The 19,450-nt window shown below is 43.8% G+C and overlaps 2 protein-coding genes across 3 annotated transcripts; one reads left to right on the top strand and one right to left on the bottom strand.

Annotated features, from left to right (window-relative positions):
• The first annotated feature begins 1,622 nt into the window (after positions 1–1,622).
• On the top strand, positions 1,623–6,497 carry slc18b1 (solute carrier family 18 member B1). 2 transcript variants are annotated; one of them, XM_084438222.1, is made up of 14 exons: positions 1,623–1,873; positions 2,114–2,253; positions 2,667–2,762; positions 2,848–2,921; positions 3,066–3,213; positions 3,423–3,579; positions 3,806–3,942; positions 4,057–4,158; positions 4,242–4,333; positions 4,484–4,579; positions 4,657–4,731; positions 4,871–4,964; positions 6,178–6,227; positions 6,397–6,497. In XM_084438222.1, the coding sequence occupies exons 1-14, from the start codon at positions 1,840–1,842 to the stop codon at positions 6,470–6,472; spliced, it is 1,371 nt and encodes a 456-aa protein (XP_084294348.1). In that variant the 5' UTR covers positions 1,623–1,839; the 3' UTR covers positions 6,473–6,497. The 2 variants fall into 2 exon arrangements, 1 of the variants encoding a protein (XP_084294348.1); XR_014630452.1 differs by having other exon boundaries at positions 4,871–6,227.
• A 1,685-nt stretch (positions 6,498–8,182) lies between these two features.
• On the bottom strand, positions 8,183–17,965 carry ahi1 (Abelson helper integration site 1). The gene is made up of 27 exons (XM_084438209.1): positions 17,874–17,965; positions 17,560–17,628; positions 17,264–17,388; positions 16,540–17,132; positions 16,046–16,209; positions 15,768–15,954; positions 15,451–15,643; positions 15,051–15,146; positions 14,756–14,941; positions 14,155–14,307; positions 13,881–14,013; positions 13,601–13,724; positions 13,006–13,235; positions 12,775–12,881; positions 12,581–12,699; positions 12,190–12,320; positions 11,891–12,031; positions 11,482–11,672; positions 11,221–11,260; positions 11,050–11,096; positions 10,456–10,555; positions 9,856–9,914; positions 9,646–9,714; positions 9,377–9,539; positions 9,173–9,267; positions 8,944–9,023; positions 8,183–8,807 (listed from the first exon to the last, which is right to left on the bottom strand). The coding sequence occupies exons 2-27, from the start codon at positions 17,567–17,569 to the stop codon at positions 8,615–8,617; spliced, it is 3,729 nt and encodes a 1,242-aa protein (XP_084294335.1). The 5' UTR covers positions 17,570–17,628; positions 17,874–17,965; the 3' UTR covers positions 8,183–8,614.
• Positions 17,966–19,450: the final 1,485 nt, after the last annotated feature.

Below are 19,450 nucleotides of genomic sequence, written 5' to 3'. Positions count from 1 at the left end.
CATTTCAGCTCAGTCAATTCAGGTGAGATAGAATGAAAAAAAAATGTTAGAATGAAAAATAATTTAATGCGAAAAGCGTCCTCTTGATTTGAAATGATTTGCCTAACTTCAATTATGGATTTTTTGGGGGGTTTAAATTCTAAATCTGAAATTTTTCAAACACCCCTGAATGAAATTTTGCTACAGTATTTTCCCCTTTTAAGACATAAAATTATCAGGTTTTCAGAAATGGAGGAATGTGTGACCTGAAATATTATCAAATGCATGTATAAATAATCTTCCAGGTTTATAGATTTTCCTCTTCTGGCCAGATGATTTAATAAATCATGTCTTGCAAAAAATAAAAGATGACCTAACAGTTACTCTTAATTTTATGTTATAAGCTTATAGTTGGCTCTGTGTTTTGTCACTGGGTACAGTATTTACTATGATGCTACTTGAAAATTGCATTTGAATGTGAAGTGCTTTGCCTCTTTGGAGTTGCTGCTGCTTTTTTGGTAGATAAACCAAAGCTTATCTGCATTATTGCTAAACACAGCATGAGTCGAATAGATTGTTCATATTCAGTGGTAATACTTTACATTAAGTGGTTCAGAATCAGAGGCCTGAGGCTTGAACAAAACTGGTCACCTTTGGACCATGAACATGAGCCTCTTGGGCTCAAAGTAGATGTATGAGTTACCCAGTTGTTCATACAACATAGCCTATTGTTCTGTAATCCAAGTGTTTCTACACCCATAAGCAACTTAATGTAAAGTTTTACCCTTGATAGAAGGGTCTGATTGGCATATTGGTCATTTGTGAACATTTTAATATTTGTTTGGTGCTGTTTTGGGTTCAAATGATTTGATAATTCATTATTGCAATGCTTAGACTTGTTATTGTATAATGCAGAAACAGAGACTTTGATGCTTAGGCCTAACATGAAACTGAAAAGTGTGTGAAAATTGTCAGCATTACTGCCTATAATTAAATATTTTGTTGCCTAGATAGAATCATTTTTCCACAAAGTCCAAATGAGACCTATTGTACCCAACAACTTAATAAATGTGTTACATACTGCTGTCTAGTGACTTATTAACTTTCACAATCGGGATTTGGTTGGAGCTATCAAAGACTCAAAGTGTATTAGTCACACATCATACAAAGGGAATTGAACTGTTTTTTCAGTTAGCTCCTAGATTGTGCACACACTGTGGTAAAAAATAAAAAAGTTAAAAGAGTAACATATGTAACAGTGATATATCCCTGAATACAAGATGCAGAAAAAAAGACAATAACAAGTGCAATATAGATGAATACATGATCCAAATTATATACATGGAAGGAATGAGGTGTTGGAGGAGTAAGTGAATATATTTATAGTGTTTTTGTAGTACCAGTAATGGGTCTAATAGATTAAATTAAGATCACATATTGGTAGTTTCCTTTTTCCCTATTTAAACTGTTTAGTTTAGTTTTTCACGTAATGTAGGCCTATACAGTCAGAGTAACACAAAGGGTAGGCTAATTCAATTAAATTCATGTTTACATTTTGAGTGAATTACAAATACAATACAATTTACAATAGCAGCATGAAATCACGTGACACCTCCACTGAAGGTCACAAACTTTCGGATTACACAAGCGCGCAGTAAGGATTCCGCCGATACACTGGATATAGTTATGATTACAGACCAGATAGGGACAAGAGAATTACACGGTCAAACCAAGACTTTCTCGACGACATTATGAGACCGTCAAATGACAGTTGTGCACCCGAGCAGTGATTTTGGTGTGCCCATGAAAAAAGTATCGGCATTGACGACTTGAATAATAGGTCTGGAGCAGATCTCTACGATGAACACGGATCCTACTAATGTTCAGCAAACAGGTTTGAGTGATTTATTATAATAGTTTAGCTCAGCATGTTATCAACAAAGTTAACATAACACGCACACACACACACACACACACAGCCTACAGGCTCATATGATATTAATTAATGATTAATGAATGTTAAATATCTAAGCCTTGGTTTCACAACAGCCTACAAGCGTGCTATATGCTCACATAATTGCCATCTTCTCATAATCCATGCTTATTTAAACTCAAACTCATTGCATCTCTTTAGATGACAGCCCTCCAGAGGAATCACCAAGACCCTCTCAAAGGATGACAAGGCAGCAGATGCTCACATTAATATCGATGGCATCTGTAAACTTCAGTTCAATGATCTGCTACTCCATATTAGGACCATTTTTCCCCAAAGAGGTAGGCTAATGTTGTGCATCACTGTACAGTACATGGGTATATTGCACTGCATACCTTTAGTGTCTGCGAAGGTAGATAGGTAGGTATGGTAGGTATTACTTGATCCCCGAGGGGAAATTACGTGATTAGGCGTTACTCTTTATGTCAGTTTCTTCTTAAAGGTATTTCTTTATAGGCTATATGACATTTTTACAGTGTGTGACTGAGGTGAATGCCTACTGTAAAAGACATTGACGCCATAAGTGTGTGTATCATGTGAAAGAACACATGAAAAGACCACCCCATCCCCAGGTAGCATGGAGTGATACCTGAACTTACTATATTTAGCCTTGCAATAACTTAGCCACAAACCTTTTAAGAGTGATGACAGTTTATTATGTAACTGCCTTCAAAAATGATTTATAATTTCACAGGCAATGAAAAAAGAAGCCAGCCAGACCACCATTGGCCTCATATTTGGGTGCTATGCTTTGTGCAATTTGATGGGTGCGTTGGTTTTTGGTAAATTTGTAAGTATCCATAGTTGCATCCAGCCATCAGGCCGAGTCACTTGCAGCATGACTTGTCACAGGCGCGCCTTCTCTGTTCTTTCAGATTGTCCAGATTGGGGCAAAATTCATGCTTGTCACAGGCTTATTTGTTTCCTCGGGGTGCACTATTCTTTTTGGGTAAGTGGTTATCCGCTACAAATTATCTAAACACATTCATTCAAAACAGACCATAACAGAATGATAAACTTATCAGTCAGGGTTGCTATATTGGATGAAAATATAATTTTCACTAAAGAGTTTTCCTATATTCTTATGCTGCAGATTGCTGGACAGAGTTCCGGAAGGAGCATTCTTTATTGGTCTGTGTTTTCTCATACGCTCCGTTGATGCTGTTGGCTTTGCTGCAGCCATGACCGCTTCCTTTGCAGTTTCAGCAAAAGTATTCCCAAACAATATAGCTACTGTTCTGGTGAGTTTAGTCCACCCTTGTCTGAGTGGTATGTTGTGTAGATATTAGAATCATGAGCTAACACAAAGAGAAGTGGTCATAGGCTCTGAGGTCCTGTGTCAGTTTGGTCATATGGTTACACAATTACATAGATTCTGCAAAATACAAAACTGGGAACATATTTTCTATGGTTAACTGTTATGTGATTGTGGTGTCATTCATTTTTTCAGGGTAGTTTGGAGATTTTTTCAGGGTTGGGTCTTATTTTAGGACCACCTATAGGTGGGTGGTTGTACCAATCATTTGGATATGAGATCCCCTTCGTGGCTCTGGGGTGCTTTCTTTTATTGATGGTCCCTTTCAACATGTACATATTACCCAGCTTTGGTAAGAGCTTTAATCAAATTCATGTGAATATTCCCATTATTATTGTAACCAAATGTTTACATTTACTAATTATAGTAAAAACATGTTATTAGCAAATGGTTAATTACTTTGTAATAATCATCAATCTTGTGACTAGTCTATGACACAATTTTATGTTAAGTTTTAAACAAATAATTGACACCTGTGACGACTAACTCACTCCTATTGTGCTAACTTCACCATCCAGAGGCTGAGCCCGCCATTGCTTCTTTCCTCCGTCTGTGCACGTGTGTGAAGGTCGTTCTCATCTGCTTCGTGATATTTACCGTCAGCTCTGGACTTGGCTTCCTGGATGCGACCTTGTCCATATATGCCATTGACAAGGTACAAAAAGCCTTACATTTGTGAACACAAATGTGAACACAAATGCGTTGTGAACACATGGCCGGTAGCGAGGACGGACTTCATACAGTATGTCACCATTTGTTTCTATTGTAGTTCAGTCTTTCCCCAGGGTATGTGGGACTGCTCCTGGTAGGCCTGTCCATACCCTACTGCTTGGTATCGCCTCTCCTGGGTGTTATTAGTGACAAGTTTCCTGTGAGTAAAGACACACAACCAGTGCGAGTGATGTTGTTTTCAAACCTTTTTTGATTCTTGTAACATCCTTATCCCTGTTACAGTCCACGAGGTCTTGGTTTATGGTGTTGGGTGGATTTACCACAGCACTTGCCTTCTGTTTGCTTGGCCCAGCCCCTATTTTCTATATTCAGAGGTGAGTGTACGTTACAGGTAGGCCTATATACATATATTTCTTATCAGTGCAAATTAGTCTCTGAGTCTCAAAGGGACACTTCCCTCAAAATACAATAGCTACATTATTCTACCCTTATTTTGATCGTGATTGACTGTTTTGTCTCTATAGTCAGCTGTGGTTGCTGGTATTCATGCTGGGCTTGATTGGATTCTCTGTGGGCATGACTGGAATTCCGACCTACCCAGAGATCCTCAACTGTGCATAGTAAGTATCCATATTTATTCATATAGTTCTGCAGCTGCATAATGTGCTAAACACTAGATTATCTTTTAAAATAACAGTGAAAATGGATTTGAGGATGGACTTGGAACTATGGGCCTGGTGTCAGGATTATTTGGAGCAGTTTGGTCAACTGGGTAAGTCCCATCAAATGTCTATTACAGCATACAGTAGTAGGAAAGAAAACGCCTGTCATATCCCCTTTTATGAATGTCTACACTGCAGGTACAATTCCAGCATTTGGAGTCTTATACAGAATTGTTTGCTTTTTTGTAGGATGTTTTGTGGTCCAACACTCGGTGGCTTTGTCACCCAAGATCTGGGCTTTGCGTGGGCTGCAGCAGTTCAAGGAGGGGTGGCATTTTTGGCTGTAAGTATCAACATCCATGTCACCTCATACCTCAGCCGTTTGTTTTTCTTGAGGCTATTTCCTGTATTATTACACTCATTGGTCAAATGCACAGTAACATTTTCCTGCAAACCGTGTCAATCAAAATAAGAGTTCCTTCAACTTTGTGCAACTCCTATTCTACTGGTAGCTTATTCTTTTTTTGTCTGTGCAAAAGACTCAACGACAGAACACTTTGATTGACTGACTGAATTTATTTATGAAACAACCCAGTAACTATAGTACTGTAAGTGCAGTAATTAGGCTAAGACACAATGCCCTATATTGTTACATTTTCGCTCACAAGATGAATGCACCACAGACTTGAAACTTGAAGAATCACACGTGTTGTACTGATGCCGCGCAGTCCTGTCTCATTAGTATCTCATATCTTGGACTGAAGGTTAAAGCTCAATGCTAACTTTTTTATCGTTCAATATTCACCTTTACTTGCTATTAGTTTATGAATTGGCCTTAGCAAGACCCAAAAAATGATATGAGATTACATGACACCCTGTGAATTTATTATTTTAGAATTTCGGTGTACTGGCTAGTACACTGGCGGGAAGTCTTGTAGTGGAAAGGGTAGTGACATGTTTTGCGTGTCACAATATCAGGAAGACAACCACTTCGCCCACGAATTTATCTACATGCACATAAAAGAAGGAAGATATTTAAGGTATTTAAAGGTATTTACCTGCACTGAAGCCATCCTTCCAGAAAGTCCATTGAAGTAGCTACAATCTTCCAATACAGTCTGATCCATACACGTTTGTTATCATATTTTTTCCCCATCATTACAGCGAGTGAGTGGGGAATTGTGGGAAGTGTGGTTCTTAAAACGCAGTCCCGATTTTATCACGACCAGAGGGGCCGACAAAGTGACGAGATATCTCATGTACTGTAGCTTTAATTATACACTTAAGACAGTAAGAGACTGGTCATGAGGCCGATTTTCATGGCATTGGAAGAGCAAATATTATTTCTGTGCTACACTGTATACTGTATACTTTATCTGACTGTACTAATGACCCATGGGGAGAGTGGATGGAGAGAGTCAGCAGAGTTCAAGTCTTCTACTTGTCAGATACAGAAGACTTGAGGGAATGGCTGAGTGAAAAAAACTGATGTTTGTTGTGATATGTTACATCCATCCATCCATCCATCCATCCAGTGATCCCACTGTCTCTTTTAGGCCTTCCTTCTTTCTTTGTACTACCTCTGTCAAAGACTCTCCTGTCGAAGGTAATCATCACCATTAATACTGTACCAGTCAAAATTCACCTGATCATTGAAAGTCAACTGGAATGATTGATTTTTGTCATCTTACAGTACATCAGCTGAGCACTGAAATAAGCCTGTTTTACAGGAACATCTGTTGTATTTGGCTGACTTTGTCTCGTCTGGATTACAGGGTTTCTCATGTGGATGGACATGGACCCATAGATGAAAGAACTCCTCTTTTTAACGGTGTTGTCTCAACAGCCTAGTGTTATAAATGGATACCACAACAGATCACTCATTTTGTTATTGAATATAAACAAGGAAAATTGCCGATTTCGATTGTATCTGTATATTTAAATAAATTTGTATAGAATTATAATTTACTATTTTGATCTTTCTACTGTATGTAACGGTGTTGCTGTTGTTGATTATTAGGGAAGATATTACACTTTTATGATGAAGATTTGATGTAAACATGGGGACAAAACCCCCCAGATATGATACCAACCATATATCAATAGAAGCAGTGCTCACTTACAACCCTGAATTGTGGTGTCATCAGGGGTTAGATTGGGATTGGTCATCTCTGCCGCAGCGACAGCGCAGGTAATGTTTTCTGTAGCGTGAAAGTGTGTGTGTGTGTGTGTGCATGTGTCTGTCTGTTAGCAGGATTATGCAAAAACTACTTGACCGATTTTCACAAAACTCGGCAGAAGGGCGTAGCATTGTCCAACTTATAACCCATTAAATTTTGTAGCAGATTCAAAGCATGGTTCTGGTCCACAGGCTGCCCAAACATGGCTGGCCATTCACCTCCATTCATTTTTTGAACCAGGATTACACAAAAACTACCAGACAGATTTTCATAACACTTGGTGGAGGGGTGTAGCATGGGCCAGCGTACACACTCTTACATTTTGGAGTGGATCTGACTCACGGGTCAGGATCACGAGCCGCCCAAACACAGCCGGACTGCCCATTCACTTCCATGCATTTTTTGGACTATGATTACGCAAAAACTACCAAACCAATTTTTATGAAACTCGGTGGAGGGGTGTATCATGGGCCACCCTAGAACCCATTTTGGAGCAGATCGAAATTACGGGCCGGTGCGCATAAGTGCGTTCAGTGGCAGCAGTGATGGCAGCACTAAATACTGCTTCATAAATAGGAAATTGATAGATATGGCAGGGTTGAGCTCAAGCTGATGCCATTTGTGCCGGGGCTGAGCCCCAGATAGCCCTGGCCCAATTTAACTCCTGGGTGTCACAGACCTCTATAAGTCAGGATAAAGCAATGGGTCAAAAAGGCAAAAAGACCCATAATACGTTAATACGACCCAGATCCAGGAAGCCAATTCTTGTTTGATTCTCTTTAGAGGTGAATAGTTAGAAACTTTCCTTCTCTAAAGCTTTGTAAAAAAAAAAAAAAAAACCACAGTAGTAATGCCTCTCATTCTTAGCACATGACTTGGATTAGATTTATTTGAGCAGCACGTGCCTTGTAGAGCTGCACATTGTCTTCATGACTAATAGTAGCTAATAATTAAACTCACTGTAGGTAATGTTAAATGAAGATCAATGTCAATGGAAAGAGTTATTGCATTAAGGGATGGAATAAAAAAAACAATACGATTAACCCTACAGCTATGTTTCTTAAAACACGTATTCACTGGTTGGTTTTATTCCAATGTAGGCAGAGGTGATACGTGATACATTAATTTTTTAAATGAAATCTGTATTTGATCTTTGTTTTTTTTTGCCTCATTCCTTCTGGACAGCACTTTGACCCATGTTCTTTTCGCCAGGCTAATATCCTTTTACTGCTTTATACTGTAAAACATCTCCATGAAAATACACTAACTTCGATCAACTAGTCCACACCAAACAGAGGAAAAGTCATGATAACAATGGCAAAATATGTATTGATATAAATATTTGTATGCACAAAAAACACAAACATCATTTTCAGTACCTATAATACAGTTATTTTACATCATCACTAGCTGGACTTACATACAGACTAAAAACTAACTATTATGAATTCCACCATGCAGGCTAAGAAAATAGGACATAGCATAACAGAAAGATCTTCCCCATTTCTCAGATTATGTTCATTCTAATAAGATCATAAAAATATCAAAATAAAAAAAATAAAACTTTGTATTACTACATATGTGGACGCATATAATTGCTAATACGTAAAGCATGTCATTAAACATTTTTGAGATGCACATTTTTCAACACAACACCAGTAGCATTTTTCTGGAAGTCGTCTAAAATAATTGGTCAAAAAACAAAACGCCGCCAAAAAACTAGGTCTGTCATTCAAACAAAAATGTCTACATTCTGTCCCAAAATGGGAATAGAGACTCAAGGCATTCTTAGTGCAAACGGGAGTTCATGGGTCTAGACGTCAGGCTCAAAGGCGCTGTTAGCCTGCCCTTCTGTAGATGCTGGTCTCTTTGGTAGGGGTCTGTCTACCGCCCTGGGTCTCCTCCTGCTGGCGGTTGCTCCTGAAGCCTCAGGATCAGAGGAGTTGGTCTGGGGAGGCGTTGACGGCACCTCAGACCTCTTCACTTTCCTCTTCTTCTTTCTAGCTCTTCGGTTTAGAGGAAAAGATTAGGCAAACGTGAGCATTTCTCTTTCTGTCCCATAATCACTGCCCTGACCCTAGCCCGTCAGGGTGACTTCTAATGTCAGAAATGGTGCGTGTTGCAGTGAACAAGGGGGCTTACTTGGTAACAGGTAACTCAGGGTCTGTGTCCAGCTCAGAGATGAACTTGAGTTCCCCAGAGGCACTAATGACGGCTGACACCTGTGAGTGGACAGAGAGGAAACATGATGGAGTTGACAAGGAGAGCAGGAGAAGAACAGAACAGGGGCATCTGGCGAAATGCTAACAAAAACACTTAAACACACAGACACATGAATGGTTGAGTGAAGCAGACATTCTGCCTCAGTCACCTTGGTGGGCGTTGACCTCTCAGCTGAGTGGTCGGTCTGCTCAGACAGGGCAGACTGTGCCCCCATAGGCAGAGACGTCTCCTCAGCCAAATCTCCTGGAGCAGAGGACAAAACAAGAACGCATCAGAGACCACGTCCACAGCAGTGACTCTCGTATCCAAACAGTTTCTTTCTGGAAACAGAAACAACGTAACATTGACTCACCCTCCTCGGCCACGTAGGTGGCGGGGAAATAGCCCTGCTGTCCATCAGCCAGGCGGCCGAACCACCAGCTGTCGTTGTCTTTGTACAGCACGTGGATGACGTCACCACGGCGAACGGTCAACTCATCTGACCGGTTTGCACTGTAGTCGTAGAGTGAGACAACCTGGCGGACAGAAGGAGAGAGATGGAGATACTCTGTGACAGGGTTCCTTCTTGTTATGCAGAGCTTACAGCCACGCCAGTTCTAGGCAGCAGTAGCACTAACTCACCACGTGCTGAGCTGGCGTGACAGAATCCGCTTCGACGCGAATGGCTGAGGAAAGATTATCGGGGAAACCCTGAAGGAAGAAACAACAGGCCATTTGTAAACATGTCAAATAAACACAATAGTATGAACTCACTTCTCAAGAACATGAAACGTGCAGAAAAAAAGGTGTTAAGCACACAAAGCAGACAAAAAAAAAGCAGTAATGTCATACCGTCTGTAGCCTGAGAGACGGAGCTCCTCGAAGCCGTTGGCCCACTGGACTGAAACCACCTGTCGACAAAGACAACAGATGAACCAGAGATGTTCACACGTCTGTAAACATGGATGTACTGTGTGTACGTGTAACCACCTACGGACACTGGTGAAGACTACGAGAGGCCCGTCCTCATCTCTGTGTACAGTGTACATAACTCTGCCGGGATTGGGAACTGTCTAGTGAAATCCCATAACGCTGCATTGTTTTTGAAACGGAAAAGTTTCGCTCCGCGTGAATGGCCTTTAAGCTCATAAACCTCACCTCATTCTTAATCAGGATTAAGGTCAGACCGCGGAGTTTCACATGGCAGTTCACAGAACTGATGAAAATGATTAATTTACCGAGGGAGTTCAACAGTGGAATGCATGTGGACTACAGTATTACAAAAATACATTTAAGTTTGATGCATTCCATAGTTATATTCCTTAACTGTTAGTCAGCCCTCTACCCACACCCCCCATTTCACTGAATAATTATATCGAAACAAACAGCCCCTGAGGTAGTCAGAATGTCCCTAGTCAGGACATGTATTGTCATGAGAGCGGCGACACTCACGGTTGTGGGAGCTCAGCATTGCCTGGGGGATGAGCTGTGCACCCAGAGAGTGTGGTGACAGGAAGGAGGGGGGGGGCAGGGGCGAGGCACTCAGACACATCTGGAACAGAGGGAATTGGAAATGGTTGGATTGTCTCAATCAGTGAATCCTCTCCTCAGAAAAGAGTGCAAAAGGTAACAAGTGGCGCAAGATGCAAAAGTTGGCAATTCCTTTTCACGTAACAGACTTCAACATGGTAAGTGGTAAATTGGACTGCACTTATAAAGCGCTTTTATCCAAAGTGCTTTAATGGGGCTCTCATTCGCCCATTCTCACACACACATTTACATACCAATGGCAGCAGCTGCCATGCAAAGTGCTAGCCTACTCATTGGGAGCAATTTGGGGTTATGCGTCTTGCTGAAGGACACTTGGACATGTGGACAGAAGGAGCCAGGATTCAAACTGCCGAGCCAACGACTCGCTCTACCTCCTGAGCACAGCCGCCCCACAACATTGACCAGACGATACATCATGTACACAGCATTAATGGCCACTGTGACTAATTCAATCATTAGATTGAAGGGTTTAGAGATCATGAGAGCACTGCTTACTGAGTCAGAGTCCAGGCTCCTCCTCATTTGAGACATCCCCATTTTGTCTAAAAAACAAAACAAAACAACACAAACGTGAATGAACATATTGTGGCATGCACACAAACATGCAACTACCACTATCGTAGTTCAGTTCTACGCTGCCTAGTAACGCAGTGGCACAATGCATACCTTGTTCATATCCCATGGTGGAGGCATTTGGATGTGGCTCCTGAACGACACAATTGGCAAAGGTTATTTCAGTTGCATTTTCCCAAGTAAGCTAATGAGACACTGCGACTCCCTCAGCTAGATAGCTAGACAGATGGACAGACAGATACGTACAGTAGATAGATTATGAACTTAATTTATCCCCGAAGGGAAATTCACTGAGCTACTAGTACTAAATTAACTCTGGATCGAAACTGACGTCAGTAACGGTTTACTATGTACAAGAACAGAATCCAGCTTCTCTTTGACGCGCTTCATCTTGAGCGACAGCCGGGCTGTGTCTGCAAAGCGGTCCATGGCCGAGGCGGCGGCGTCCTGGAAGGCGACGGGCTCCAGGTTGTTCCTGAGAGTCCCTGCTGAGCTCACCCTGCTCTGGCCCTGCACCTGCAGGCTTTCCCCCTCCATTTGGGCCACTAGACCAACATACAGAGACACAGCTTCAGCACCACCAATACACAACCCTTACAAGGCACCAGCGCATGCGGGTATTACTACTTTGAGGAATGACGATCATTCTAGACTCTGCATCAGTTCAGATTGGAGTAGGAATATGTCATTGTGACAACGAGGAAGACTTGGGAACCAATGAAAAACCAGGGCCTGATCAAGGCAAACACACTGCTGAGCTCACCTTTGCGGTCGTACAGGTAGACATGCATGGGCTGGCTCTGACCAAAGGCGCAGAAGGCCACCATGTTCTCATGAGGGTGGAAGGCCACACCGCGGAGCGGAGTGGGGTAACACAGCTCAGAGTACACCGCCACCTGGTCACCTACACGACACAGTGGGCGCGCCAGCAGACATGGAAGTATTTCAGTGACCAATCTGAGTCTACAAATGTGTTGAAAACCACGGAGTACATCGGTGTACAACGTCTCAATAACCGCACTGGGTAATCAACTAGTCTGGGCTTGGTCAAAACGTCCTCACCGGTCTCTGCGTTCCACACGTAGGCCATTCCGTCCTCGCTCCCTGAGAAGATGAAGCTACCGCAGGGTGTGAACGTGCTGTGGATCCTCTCCCTGTAGTTGGTAGCTCCTGTGTATTTCTTCACGGCCAGCCTGTGACACAAACGCAAGGACAAACAGAGGACCACAATGGAAATACGTCACTAGACTTTGTGTTTTAATGCTCGTCAGAATGGTGTTAATGGATGTATTGTTGCCCAAATCAGGTAAAGCACGATTTGTATTTTAACAATCTTTCAAATAAATTCAATCAGTCAATACACTGAAATATATATACAGTATATACACGACACATGGAATTTATATCATATATACTATATATAATGCATATATTTATCATAACAGATGTTTACACTCTCAGATCCATGACCCTGACAACGCTGTCCTTGGCATGGATGAGCAGTCGGCGTCCGTTCGGGTGGACCTCTAACGTATTGATGGGTATTCCACTGAGGTCACTCTCTCCGATTTCCTGCAAGGGACAGACTTGTGTCAGTTCTGTGCAATGGGACTTACTAAACTTCACGTTCAGTGTTTCTTCTCAAACCTTCTCAATGCTCCAGTGTCGACATGGTCGCTGGTGTGAGCCGTCATCCACCGCCGTCCTCCAGACGATGATCTGACCTGCGTTGTCTGCAGAAAACATCCTAGTTCCTGTGTGGATGGACAGCGGATTCACTACAGTCACATATCAACCCCCATGCAGTGGCACTAACAACATCGTTAGACACTAGCGCAGAACAATCTCTGAGACAGAACAGGACTTGCATTCTCATACCTTCAGAGTCAAAACATAGAGCATTGATGAAGCTCTTATGGCCCTCGAACTCCTGGAGCAGCAGGCCGTTGACGTCACTGACATCCACCCCCCACACGCGCACCAGGTAGTCGTAGCCCCCCGTCACCACCAGGTTCTGGGCTGTGGGGTGGTACTGGGCACAGTACACAAACGAGGGGTGAGGGAGCACCTTCTGGGCAACGCCCTGGAGCCTCTCCATTCTCCATACTCTGACGGAGAAAGAGATAACACATCACAATTTTAACAGTCAGTTTTAACAACTGAGATTTGTCTGAAAATTGTTATCTCAATCATCCCCCCCATGGTATCCTCTGCGTTGCACCCTCCATCCTCCACGTCATGGACGTGCATGGGAGAGAGGGGGTGGTTGTCAAATATTACAGTTTCTATCTATTCGACATTAAAATGGTACAGTATACTATGTACACTGACTCACTGGGGTCCAGCTTGGAGTCAAGAAGAATTGTAAACAATATCAAAAGAGCACATACAGTACACCCAGCCTCTACATGCTATGTTTTTATGACAGCATGACATTGTTAATTCCCTCCCTCCCTCCCTCTCCAGACTTTACCTGACAGTGCCATCTGAGGAGGCCGACAGGAGGCTCCGGTCATCTCTGGACCAGCAGAGATCATAAACAATACTGAGGTGACCGTTGAAGGCAGACAGAACTTTGCCTGAAGGAATCTCGTACACTGCCCCAAAAAAGGGTCAATTTGTCAGTCAATACATGTTTTCCTCATTAGACTCAAAATATTGTCTCAATTCAACTGGTGTCCCGGCTGAAGCGGGGGATGTTCTGAGACTGTGTGTGTGTGTGGCGGGGGCGGTGCTGATGGGGAGTTCCTCACCAACGATGGGGAAAGCATCTCTGTCAGCACAGGCAGCTGCCAGGACTCTCCCATCATGAGAGAAGCGGAGCGTAAAACAGCCCATCACACCGCCCCGAAACGACAGCACAGGCTTGTTGGGGATCCGGCAGACCTGGGGCACGAGCACAAACACGTCACACAGCACTTCCTCTTCAGCGGGGCCTAGAATAAGTCACATGTGACAGCGTTCACGGAATAACTGACGGAACGTTTTTAAAGTTAGATTTGAGGGACTTCTCATTCTAATGCAGACCTGCCCGGGCATCCGGCTCCATTTCAGGAGGGGGATTTTGTTGTCCAGTGGCTGGGTTGTGGTTTTCTTGCTGACCTCACTCTGGAGCTCACTGTAGGAGGCGCTGCCCCTCTCCTGCTGCAGGGCCATCATGGAGCGGATACTGGGGTCCACCTGCAGAGCAGAGAGTCAACATCAACTCAGAAGGTTAAGTAAGGGATAATATACGACCAGACGGTGATTATTGAAAATTAGAGCCCGACAGTGCGTTCGGAACCCCGAGGCGAAGCCGAGGTGTTATCCCGCTTATTACACGGCTACTTACCAACGACATTAATACACAGTAATACACACTCTTCACATGAGCCTACAAAAGACAACCTTGATATTTAGAATGTTCAGCAACTTTCAGACAACCTCCAACTGTTGCCCATAGACATATAATGTGTTGCCTTTGGCAGCGGTGATTATTGCTCCAAGACGGTGAATTATCCAGAAATAATTCACCGGTAGAATGCGTGATTGTCCAGAGAGCCGTGTAATAATATAATGTAATGAAATGTTAATATACCGGTAAAGAAATATAAAAGCAGTGAAATTGTAAATGAAATATCAAACCTACATGATCAGGGAGTTTGAGGCCCTTCACAGTGATATAGAGAGTGGATGCATATCTGTTCCGGGGATATCTTCTCCACCAGTCCACCACCTCAATGGCTTGAGGCTGTCTTCTCGCCCGTGGAGGGGGGCAGTAGAGCTGGAGACGGAGTTTACTGTCGATATTCAGCACCCCGTTAGTGCCCACAAGCTGGAGGAAACATGAAAGTTAAATGTCACAATTGGAGGTTTTATATTCAATAACAGACCAATCAAATGTTCAAGGTTTCTTCTGAAGTTTTTTTTCCTCAAATGCCTACCTTTAGAAAAGCCCATGCAATTTTTCGAAATCCCCGCTCATGTCTGTCAACATCTACTTTGGTTTTGGCTTCCTCCATGGTCATGAAGTCCAGCACCTACACAATATAAAATGAATGACTTTTATTTGAAAACTGAAAGAATGAAAATGGAAAGAATGGAATGGGTTCCTATGGAGTTGGATTGGTTACATTCACTCAGTATAAATAAATACCAACCATCCGTGCCATCGAATCGCTAGCTTTTCGGTGGCGTAGCTGGCTAAAGAGGTGTTCATGTAAGGTTTTCATGTGCATTGGCAAGTCAGAGGACCCGAGATTGAACCCAGCATGGGCAAGTGAAGGTGAGCGATACTGACGAGTAACGCAGCGAGGCCTGTGACATATGGAGTATGCTTCTTACCTCCAAAAAGAGCATAACACATGGGCTTTCATTATCATCCTGAACAAAATAGCCAAAACGTTCATTGAAGATGATCTGCTCCTCCCACTCTGGGATGGTCGATTTGTTTTTCTTGAAGTCAAAGGGCTGGGTGATGATGGGAAGAATATGGTCTACATTCTCTTGCTCATAGAACGATGAGACCGGCCGATGACTGAAAAATACAGTGGAACATAAAAGATAAGTTCAAGCCGTATTTTTCATGGATATAATTGGCACTCGGCTGCAGGTGGAGAAATAGATTACAACCTTTAGCAACAAAACCACCAGATTCTCACCTGTCTTCCTTTTTCACATACTGCCCAGTGATCTCATCGATGACGTGGACCTTCACCATGGGGTGTGACACCAGCAGGTCAGTCTTGAGCCGGTCTGTCCTGTGGATGTAGACTCCCAGCACCAGACTGTCATCAAAGGCTGGTCTGCTGGGTATCTCGATTTCCGTATTGCTATTCTCCTTCACCACTAGAAACCAAATACAACAAACAGTTACACACATTTCATTACATCTTATGGAACAGGTTGAATGTTTTGGTTAAAGTTTGCTTTCATCCACCTTGCTTTCTCCTCTTCTTCTTTTTCCCTTTGGATTGTACAGAATCATCTTTGTAGTCCACCTCTGTGTCTTTATCGGGGCCCTTGTTGGTAGAAGAGGTTTTCTCTTTGGGCCGCCTCTCTGAAACCTCATCAGACTGGCTGTGCTGCAGATCTGAAACCATACTGTTAAGCAAAAAACAGAATCAATCCCTATACTGTTCCCCACCTTTCAGGGCATCTGCAGGTCATTCAAAGTCCCGGTTGATCATCCGAGTACCTTAAGAAAGAAAGAACGGGACGCACAATTTTGAAACATTGAGCTCCAGCTCTAGAAAATGTCATCACTTTTGATTAAATCCCCCAAAAGTAATCTTACTGGAGTGTGTCCCATTCTTTGTTTTTTATGGTACTGGTTATACTTTGTGGACTAGCACCCTATGACAACTTAAGACACAAAATAATATTTTGGATACAGCGCGAAGACTATTTCACTGATGATCAGAGTATACAAACCTTGAATCCCTCTCAGTATCTAACGACCTCAGCTTCTTCTTTTTCTTTCTTCCAACTTCATTGTTCAACACTACCTCCTGAGAGGCTGGGTTTGTCTTCTTGCCAAAGGTCTTCTTGACAGCCCTCTCTTCCTCCTGTGCTATCTGCTGCTGGTATTCGTGAAGCAGCTCATCTGCAGCCTCCACCTCCCGGCCCTCTACTGCGGCGTCCTCATCCCCGTTACTCCTCTCCTTCTTGCTTTTTCTCTTCCGTCTTTTTCCAGGGTCATCTGGCTCCACGGGGATCTTGGATTTGGAGGCTCCACCATTTCCAGCACCGTAATTCTGGTCCGTCTGAATGATGTAACTGGAGGAGTCATCCTGGACAGGAGCCGGAGGAAGCTCCCTCTTACTCTTCCTCTTGCCTTTGGTGGGTTGACCCTCCACCTGTTCTCCATTGTTGTTGACGTTGACCTTCTCTGCTACTTCCCTCTCTCTACGTTTGTTCTTGGTGAAACGAGGGCTGCCCTGATCGGGGTGATAAGTATTCTGAAGGATGGTCTCATTGTCCTCCGTGTCTTTGTCAAGGTCAAGGTTCTTCTTCAGAGTTTGGAGCTGTGAGGGGGGAGTGGATAATATGCAAATGTTAACTAAATACCCAATCATTTTATGCATACATGGGAGTTATTTGATAGATGCAGAAATGAACTTCACAAAGCTTAAGTCATAGACCTGTTCCCACTCACCACAATGCTCTCCTGAGGATGAGGGCTCTTCTTATTATTATTTTTACTTTCTGATGGTAGGTCGGTGTATTTCTTGAAGACCTCATCAAATCTGGCCCTGGTCTTTGCTCGGGCTTCACTTTCACCTGTGAAGATGGCACAGACAACAGCCTCCAATGAACAGTACTGCTAGGTTGCATCGACTATAGAGCACTATATGGCGTGCAACTACAGCATGTCCATAACTAGCTAGCTACCTAAGCTGCTGCACTTTGATCTCAAATCACTGCAGTCGCTATTAGGCTATGTGCACTCACCAGCTGGCATTCTTGAACGCTGATCGGGTATTCATCGTGCATACAAAGGACTCGAACGAGATTTACCTTCTGAAAAAGCAAGAAAGCAAGATAACTAACTGTCGGACTCTTGGTGGCAAGTTAACGTTAGCACCAGTTTAGATTAGCGTTAGCTAGCACTAGCTAGCTGATTAGCTAACTGTTAGTGCTAGTTAGCTAGCCAGCTAGCTAGCTATCAAGTTTGCTTTGGCGTTAGCAATGTAACGTTAAGCTGGTGGATAGAATTACTTGCAAATTCAAAATCACTAAACACATTAGCTGGTTAGCTAGCTCACCATGAGTAGCAACCTCGCTGGCTAGTTGCCGTGATTTAGACCCCATTTAGCTGTGTCGCCACCAGCGGCTCCGTTGCGATGGTTTCCAAAACAACAGTCTTCTTCTTCTTCTTCTTCCTTGGGTTTTATGGCGGATCGCAAACAGCTTAAAGGTGCATACCGCCACCTACTGTACAAGAGTGTGCATCATCATGTCATCATCCTAGTGCTCACAGACTACAGTCTGCCCCACAACCGTGTGTGTCCCAAGAAAGTAAATAGAGCCTTCCTGCAGATTCCTACCCCCTCCCCCTCCGTGCCCAGTAAACCCCTCAAAGTCCATTCCCGACCTGCTTCTCTGACCTTATCCCGGAGTCTCTCTCTCTCTACTCCATAGTTGGGACAGTGCAACAGAACATGTTCAGTATTTTCCGCAGCTCCACAGTGCCCACATATATCACTCCCCCTTTTCCCCAGTACAAACAAGGTGCCGTTCAGTCCCGTGTGATCAAACCTGAGTCTAGCCATGACGATTTCCTCCCTCCTGGTCTGTGCAGTGTAGTTCTTCACCATAACTGACTTCTGCACCCTGTGATACCCCCTCCCCTTCTGGTCTTCATCCCACCTCTTCTGCCAGAACTCAAATCCCTTCCTCCTAATCACCGCTTTCCCCTCTCCCTTCCCGAGCGGAACAGGCACCGAGATGACCTTAGTCAGCGCACCTTTCGCCAGTCGGTCTGCAGTCTCATTCCCTGTCACCCCCTCATGTGCCGGAACCCAACAAAACTGCACGTCTATCCCACCCCTGTGAAGCCTAAACAAACTGTGATACAATTAAATAAGTAGATCCTCCCTGACGGACTGGGTGGACTGTATACTGTCCAGCACCGATTTGGAGTCCGTGCACACCACCACTCTATCAGGTCTGACCTCCTCCACCCACTGCAACCCAAGGATGACCGCCACCATTTCAGCCGTGTACACAGATAACATATCAGACAGCCGCTTGGAAAGACCCACTTCGAACCCCGGGACATACACACCAACCCCCACTCTATCCATTTCATCCTTTGACCCGTCAGTGTAGATCTCCACACACCCGTAGTAACTCGCACGCAGATACCTGCCCGTGTTCAAACCCACTTCACCCGGCTGCCATCCATGTCTTCTCTCCAGAACGCGCCTGTCCACGGTCACTTCAGGGAAGAGCCAAGGGGGCACCCAACTAACTGGGGCGGACCTAGTGAACTCCATCCCCTCCAGCCCATAGTCCCTCACTGTGGCTCCAATAGTCCACCCAAACCCAGTCCCCTGGAACCTATTGAGTTCCCAGCAATCCCGCAACGTGAGCTTAGCAAGGTGGTCGTCCCCACACCCTTGCAGCCTAACCCAGTAGGCCAGCGCCAGTTTCTCCCGCCTGAGCTCCAGTGGCATTTCTCCGCCTTCAACGAGCACCGCATTATTGGGGGTAGATCTAATAGCTCCCAAACAGATCCGCAGAGCCCTGTATTGCAACCGATCCACCTTAAGCAATGTAGACTTAGCGGCCGCTGCATACACCACCCCCCCATAGTCCAGAGCTGACCTCATCAGTGCCC

This window comes from Borostomias antarcticus, assembly GCF_949987555.1.
Source record: "Borostomias antarcticus genome assembly, chromosome: 5".
NCBI classification, from domain to species: domain Eukaryota; kingdom Metazoa; phylum Chordata; class Actinopteri; order Stomiiformes; family Stomiidae; genus Borostomias; species Borostomias antarcticus.
The sequence above is the reverse complement of the archived record's forward strand: the minus strand, read 5'-3'. Positions and strand labels throughout refer to the sequence as shown.

Bases quoted from the DNA above. Each gene is read 5' to 3' on its own strand.
- slc18b1 (XM_084438222.1), top strand. From the start codon at position 1,840: ATGAACACGGATCCTACTAATGTTCAGCAAACAG. The intron at 3,580-3,805 runs GTAAGAGCTTTA...TTCACCATCCAG, and splicing joins GTACATATTACCCAGCTTTG to AGGCTGAGCCCGCCATTGCT. The intron at 4,334-4,483 runs GTGAGTGTACGT...TTGTCTCTATAG, and splicing joins CCTATTTTCTATATTCAGAG to TCAGCTGTGGTTGCTGGTAT.
- ahi1 (XM_084438209.1), bottom strand. The intron at 9,540-9,645 runs GTGAGTTAGTGC...TCTGTCCGCCAG, and splicing joins TCACGCCAGCTCAGCACGTG to GTTGTCTCACTCTACGACTA. The intron at 8,808-8,943 runs GTAAGCCCCCTT...TCTAAACCGAAG, and splicing joins CCTGAGTTACCTGTTACCAA to AGCTAGAAAGAAGAAGAGGA.